Source organism: Stegostoma tigrinum, chromosome 7 (assembly GCF_030684315.1).
Source record: "Stegostoma tigrinum isolate sSteTig4 chromosome 7, sSteTig4.hap1, whole genome shotgun sequence".
Classification (NCBI taxonomy): domain Eukaryota; kingdom Metazoa; phylum Chordata; class Chondrichthyes; order Orectolobiformes; family Stegostomatidae; genus Stegostoma; species Stegostoma tigrinum.
In genome coordinates, this window is record NC_081360.1 from 4,624,301 (window position 1) to 4,631,978 (window position 7,678).

The 7,678-nt window shown below is 44.7% G+C and overlaps 1 protein-coding gene across 12 annotated transcripts in view; it reads left to right on the top strand.

The window, feature by feature from the left end:
• The window catches only part of trpm2 (transient receptor potential cation channel, subfamily M, member 2), a 230,666-nt gene extending 227,943 nt beyond the window's left edge, over nucleotides 1-2,723 (top strand). For all 12 annotated transcript variants that reach the window (XM_059647003.1, XM_059647008.1, XM_059647009.1 and 9 more), the window contains 2 exons: nucleotides 1,664-1,765; nucleotides 2,334-2,723. In XM_059647003.1, coding sequence (XP_059502986.1) covers nucleotides 1,664-1,765; nucleotides 2,334-2,513 — 282 coding nt within the window. In that variant the 3' untranslated portion in view covers nucleotides 2,514-2,723. The remainder of the gene's footprint in view (nucleotides 1-1,663; nucleotides 1,766-2,333) is intronic.
• Nucleotides 2,724-7,678: the final 4,955 nt, after the last annotated feature.

Below are 7,678 nucleotides of genomic sequence, written 5' to 3' on the forward strand. Positions count from 1 at the left end.
CTGTGATCTTTGAATCCTTATAGTGTGGAAGAAGGCCATTCAGTTCATCAAGTCCACACCGACTATCCAAAAAGCATCCCAACTAGACCCAACCCAATACCCTATTCTTGTAGCCATGCATTTCCCGTAGCTAATCCATCTAACCTACATATCCTTGGACACTGTGAGGAACGTAGCATGACCAATTACCCAAACTGCACATCTTTGGAGTGTGGGAGGAAACCAGAGCATCCAGAGGAAACCCACACAGATATGGGAAGAACATTGGGTGGAATCAAAACCTGGTGCTGTGAGGCAGCTGTGCTAACCAATGAGCCACCATGCTGCTTTGTGTGAGACAAGCGACCCTGTGTCTCCTATGCCTGTATTTTCTGTCATATGGAGTATTGAACTCTGTACTGAGCAGATCCCCTAACATTCCTGTTTATATCAGTCAGCCAGAACTCTCTGATTGGGCCAGTTAACACCCCACTCAGGGAACTGGTAAGGTCCATCTGGCTGATATCATTCCAATGCCTACATCCCTCCCCATCTAAGTCCTGGGATATGGGTTCATTCTTTAATCTATAGCTTCTCCTGGGGAGTACATGCACCAGGTCCAGTTCCTCCAACTTCTGCCTAGGATATCGGTGAGTACTGGACCACTGTCCATACTTGGCATCCAGAAGGTTAAAACGTGTCTTCTTTAGGCAGTAACGGCATTGACACTGTAACATGTGATGTGTAAATCTCATCCTCAGAGGTTTCTTTTGATGCTAGGTGGAGGGGGAAGAACCCACAGGTTCTGACAAGTTTGTGGGATATGAATTTAGATGGTATCATTAATGAGGTGACACAAATAATTGGAGTGAGGAAGATGGCTGCAGGCCACAGCCTGATACGGATCACCTCGTCTATTAGGCAAAACAATGGCAGATGGAATTTAGTCCTGATAAGTGTCAAGTGATGCATTTTAAGAAGTGATGCAATCAGTGTATTAAATACACAATGAGTGGTAGGTTCCTAGTGAGTACTGAAGGACAAAGGACCTTGATGTGAAGGTATCAATCCAGGTAGATGGTGGTTAAGAAGGCATAAGGGGTGCTTGTTGTCATTAATCAGGACATAGAATATAGGAGGAAGGAAGTCTCATTGTTCCAAGGGATTGTATTCCTTGGAACAGAGGAGGCTGAAGGGAGATCTGATTGAGGCATACAAAATTGTGAGAGGTATGAAAAGATAGATCGTGTGAATCTTTTCATCATGGCAGATGTCTAAGATCAGAGGGCACAAGTTTAATATGAGGAGTAAGTCATTTAGAGAAGATCTGAGAAAGAGTTTTTTCATGTGGAGTGTGGTAGAAATACGGAACGTGTTGCCTGAAAGGATGGTGGGGGCATGGACTCTCACAAGATTTAAGAAGCATTTGGATGAGCACTTAAAATGCCAAGGTGTGGTATACTTGGGCCAAGTACAGGTAGATGGGATTAGTGTAGTTTGCTGTTTAATGTTCAGCATAGACATGGTGGGCTGAAGGGCTTGATTCTATTCTGTATAACTCTATGAAGTGATTCAGTCAGCTCTTTGCTCATCTCGTGAGCACCTTGCTCCATTGCCTTTCCCTTTGCCCTGTAATTTGATTTGAATTCGGAGCTGATCTCCTGTACTGGTGTGTGTATTTTAGGTCTATAAGGGATATGAGGATGATTCCAGAAACACAGACAATGCATGGATTGAAACTGTGGCCTTCAACTTGCATTTGGACGATGACAATCCATATATAAATGTGAGTTTTCTTCCATTTTTACCTAAAAGAATGGTTGATAGAACAACTTGTTTAACTCCTTTGTTTTGTTCCAGAAGCAGATTGTAGACAGCAGGAGTCATAGCTTACAGCCAGCTGCCTGGAACTTGGGATTTGCTTTGTTAATGGGGGCACTCTAAAAACAGCTCTCGTGGCACTAAGTGAGGCAGAGCTGAGCAGTTGCAGGTTGCATTGACAGTCTGCACTGAACTTGCTCAGTGCAGCCAGGGACACAGCAAGGCAGTTAATGTAGATCTCAGTTCATTGACAGGGGGTTGCAGGGGATAACATTCGGCCAAAACCTCTGGTCCTGAGACTCTTCTGGTGAGCAGGCACCAATCTGCGGCTGAGAAAGGAACAGGTCCCTGCGTTGATGCCTTTTCAGTTGAATAGACTGAAGTGCCAGGGCATGGACATGGGTCTTTGACTCACTTCACTCCCTGACTATCAGTGAGGCATGTGAGTGAACTGGCTGTCACAGCTGTCCTGTCCACCTCCAGGGATTTGTAAATGTTCTTTTTTTGTCTGTGTTACCTTCCCTTTCCTCAAGTCGATCACAAGCAGAGGTAGCTCAGAGACGAGCATTGAGATGAAGATTCCGGTGATGGTGGAGGGAATAGCAAAGCAGCTAGCAGTGCAGTGGAAAACTGTGGAGCAAGGAGACCCAGTGTGTGCACGTTACAAAGCATACTTGCAAGTAGTGACTGACTTTCACGGCGCCTGCTTCTAAGCTGCTCACATCATCAGTGCACCAATGGCAAAGCCAGAGACCACCTCAACCAAGTCGGAGTGGCCAAAAACAAGGGAGACAGATCTGACCCACTTAGCAAAGCACCAACTAGATATTGCTCCTGCAAACAGAGTGGAAACACAAAACCTGCTGATAAAAAAAAGACACTTGATAATGGCACATTATATCGCATGTTCTGATCCTGCTACTCGAAGGATATAGAAATCTGTTGAATGTTGCAGAATAAAGATATAATTATAAATATTTGTACACCAATCAGTGTTTTATTTAAGGGAGCTGGGTGTCACTGCCTTCGCTATCACTAATGTTAACCTGCATATACTTATTAGGAATATCTTCACCTCCTCATCCAGGGGAACACAAACAATTTGTGGGGCTGGATGAACACAGCAGGCCAAGCAGCATCTTAGGAGCACAAAAGCTGACGTTTTGGGCCTAGACTCTTCTGACTCTCCTCTGCGCCCCCTCCAGTGCAATCACATCCATCCTTCCTATAGCGTGGTGACTAGAAGTGCACACAGTTCTCCAGCTGTGGCCGAACCAGTTCCAATGTAACAATCCTGCTCATATAATCTATGCCATGACCCATAAAGGCAAGTGTTCCATGTGACTTCTTAACTACCTTATTAACCTGTTCTGCCATTTTTGTGTCTGTGGACAAACACCCCGAGATGCCTCTGTTTCTCTTAGTTTCCCAGTATCCTGCCATTTATTGAGTCCTCCTTTGTATTGTGCCTTCTTCCAAACAGTATTGCTTCACTTCATCAGACTAGTCTGTTTATATCCTCCTAAGACCTTTCTCCTCACTGTCAACCAGCCAGCCAACCTTTATGTTGTCCACAACTTTATTTTTCATTCTCCCAACATTATCATCAGCATCATTTATGAATGTTGTTATAAAACAGAGGTTGGCCCCCCACCCTACTCTGATAACTAAGACTGAAAAGGCAGCATAGTGGTTCAGTGGTTAGCACTGCTGCCTCACAGCGCCAGGGACTCAGGTTTGATTCCACCGGCAGGCAATTGTCTGTGTGGAATTTGTACATTCTCTCTGCATCTGCATGGGTTTCCTTGGGTGCTCCAGTTTCATTCCATAGTCCATTGATATGCAGGCTAGATGGAGTGGTCACACTAAATTGCCTATAGTGTTCAGCGTTGTGTAGATTAGGTGGATGGATCTGGATGGTATGCTGTGAGGGTCAGTGTGTTTCCACACTGTAGAGATTCTATGATCTAAAACTGAAATGTCCAGCAAGGAGTAGCTTGCCCTAAAATCTGTTAAAAGGGGAACAACCTGTTTTTTCAGCAACTTCTAGTGATTAAGTAAAACAAACCACTGACACTCACTTTACAATCAACAAGTAACAATTTAGCTATCTAACTCTCAAAATTAATTTTTCCTTGATATATTTGTGACTATATTAACGAAATTATTAAAAAACCAAATAAACCTTCATATTGCTAACTATTCCTAAATAAAACAAGATTCTAATGGTAGATAATAAAATGTGAGGCTGGATGAACACAGCAGGCCCAGCAGCATCTCAGAAGCACAAAAGCTGACGTTTCGGGCCTAGACCCTTCATCAGAGAGGGGGATGGGGTGAGGGTTCTGGAATAAATAGGGAGAGAGGGAGAGGCGGACCGAAGATGGAGAGAAAAGAAGATAGGTGGAGAGGAGAGTATAGGTGGGGAGGTAGGGAGGGGATAGGTCAGTCCAGGGAAGACGGACAGGTCAAGGAGGTGGGATGAGGTTAGTAGGTAGGAGATGGAGGGGCGGCTTGGGGTGGGAGGAAGGGATGGGTGAGAGGAAGAACAGGTTAGGGAGGCAGAGACTGGTTGGACTGGTTTTGGGATGCAGTGGGTGGAGGGGAAGAGCTGGGCTGGTTGTGTGGTGCAGTGGGGGGAGGGGAGATTTTGAAGCTGGTGAAGCCCACATTGATACCATTGGGCTGCAGGGTTCCCAAGCAGAATATGAGTTGCTGTTCCTGCAACCTTCGGGTGGCATCATTGTGGCACTGCAGGAGGCCCATGATGGACATGTCATTTAAAGAATGGGAGGGGGAGTGGAAATGGTTTGCGACTGGGAGGTGCGGTTGTTTATTGCGAACCGTGCGGAGGTGTTCTGCAAAGTGGTCCCCAAGCCTCCGCTTGGTTTCGCCAATGTAGAGGAAGCCACACCGGGTACAGTGGATGCAGTATACCACATTGGCAGATGTGCAGGTGAACCTCTGCTTAATGTGGAAAGTCATCTTGGGGCCTGGGATAGGGGTCACCAAATTCCAACATTCTGCTTTCCAGTCCATAGATATTCTACCCAATTTTGCAATAATATTGTAAACAATAAGGTACCTAGTAATGATGCCTGTGGTGGACCACTGCACACCAGGCTCCAGTCCACACAGCCAGCCTTCTCCTCCCATTGTCTATCTCCTGTCACTCAGTCAGTTTGGATCCAATTTGACAAGTTACTCTTGATCTCATAAGCTTTTACCATTGTCAGTTACTTTGTTACAGGCCTTGCTGCAGCTCTATAAAATTTTGGTTAGACCACACTTGGAATATTGTGTTCAGTTCTGGTCGCCTCATCATAGGAAAAATGTGGAAGCTTTAGAGAGGGTGCAGGAAAGATGTACCAGGATGCTGCCTAGATGGAGGGCAGGTCCTATTGCCCTAACCTTGGTCAACATCACAAAAAATTCCACCAGTCTTTTTAGACATTACCTCCCTTTGTCAAAACCTTGCTAACTATCCCTTACCTCCCTAAATGGAGATTAATTTTTTTTCCTTCATTGCTTTCTCCTACTGCTTTCCTACCACTGATGTTAGACTCACTAGTCTACAGTTCTCCAGTCTATCTCTACCATTCTTCTTGTAAAGTGGTCCCCTTGGCTGCTAATTGGCTTTCTCTTTTTTCTCTTCTCCTTGATATATTTGCAAATATCTTGGGACAGCCCCTAATCTTCCTCACCAGAATTTTATCATCCTCTATTTGGTCTCCTAATGGCTTTCTTAAGCAACCTTGCCTGCTTTCTATACTCCTCCTGAGCCTTTATTATTTTACTCCCTTTGTCACCCTTTTCCTGAATGTTCCTCAATATCTGGGTTTGTTGCTCCTACATTTCATCCTAAAGAGAACATTTAGGTTCTGTCCAATACCTTTCTGAATGCCTTCCACTGTTCTGTTGTAGATTTACCCACAAATATTTTAGCCAGATCCTGCCTTATTTTAATAAAATCAGCATTACTTCAATCCAAAACCCTTTTTTGCAGCCCATCTTACTCCTTTTCCATTATAAAAACACACAATGTTGAGGTTGTCATCACTAAAATACTCCCTCACTGTCAGCTCAAAGATCTGTCTGGCTTCATTCTCCAGGATCAGGTCCAGCACTGCACCATCCCTTGTGGGGCCATCTACATGTTGTTATACAAGGCTCACCTGCATATATTTCAAGAAATCTGCCTCCTCCAAGCCTTTCACATTATGATAATCCCAATTAATCTTAAGATAGTTGAAATCGTCTAATATACCCTATTATTGTTTTTACATGTTTACTCCATATCTGCCCCTCAGCTGCCCACTAGTTATAATGTAGTCCTAACAGTGTGATGGCAACAACATTACAGTTCCACATGTCAATTTACACACAACCCTCATACCTCTCATACTCCTAGCATTAAGGTGGAGGACATCCAACCTCACATTACTCCCTTGAGACTTTGCATATCTGAACTACCTCTACCTACATTCCTTTCAAAGTTTTGCTATGTTGCTACAGAACTAAGTCACAGACCGCTGTCCCTGCCGTGCAAGTTTAAACTCCTCCTAACAGGACTATCAAACTCTCTCACAAGGATATTGGTCCCATTCTGTTTCAGTTGCAGTCTGCCTTGCTTGTAGAGGTCGCACCTTCCCCAGAAACAGCCCCAGTGATCCAGGAATCTAAAACCCACCCTCCTACACCAACATTTGTTCATGCATTCATATGGTCTATTCTACTACTTCTGTGCTTGCTAGCATGTGGCACTTGGAGGAATTCTGAGCTTACAACCTTCAAGGCCCTGTGTTCAATGTACTGCCTAGCTCCCTAAAGTCTTGATGCAAGACCTCATCTCTTATTCTACCCACATTATTATAAATGTATGCTATTTTATCACCTTCCCCTGGCCTGGCTGAACTCTCTCTTTAGGTATTTCCGGGCTACCTCGTAGCCCTCAAGTGCCCTAACTGAGCCTTCACATCTCATCCTAACATAAGCCACCTTCTTCCTCTTGACCAGAGATTCCACCTCCTTCGTAAACCACGGTTCCCGCACTCTACAGCTTCCTCCCTGCCTGACAGGCACATATTTATCTAGGACACACAGGAGCTTTTCCTTGAATAAGCTTCACATTTCTAATGTGCCCATCCCCTGCAGCTTCCTTCCCCATTCTATGCTCCCTAAGTCTTGCCTAATCTCATCGTAATTGCCTTTTCCCCAGTTATAACTCTTGCCCAGTGGTATACACCTATCCCTTTCCATCACGAAAGTAAACATAACTGAATTGTGGTCGCTATCACCAAAGTGCTCACCTACTTCCAAATCTAACACCTGGCCAGGCTCATTACCCAGGACCAAATCTAATGTGGCTTCGCCCCTTGTTGGCCTGTCTACATACTGTGTCAGGAAGCCCTCCTGCACACACTGGACAAAAACTGACCCATCTATAGTACTTGAACTATAGTATTCCCAGTCAATATTTGGAAAGTTGAAGTTCCCCATGATAACTACCCTGTCTCTCTCACTCCTATCGAGAGTCATCTTTGCTATCCTTTCCTCTACTTCTCTGGAACTATTCAGAGGCCTATTGAAATCTCCCAACAGGGTGACCTCTCCTTTCCTGTTGCTAACCTCAGCCCATATTACCTCAGTTGACGAGTCCCCAAACATCCTTTCTGCAACTGTAATACTGTCGTTGACCAACAATGCCACACCTCCCCCTCTTTTACCATCTTCTCTGTTCTTACTGAAACATCTAAATCCCGGAACCTGCAACAACCATTCCTGTCCCTGCTCTATCCATGTCTCCAAAATGGCCACAACATCGAAGTCCCAGGTACTAACCCATGCTGCAAATTCACCCACCTTATTCTAGACACTC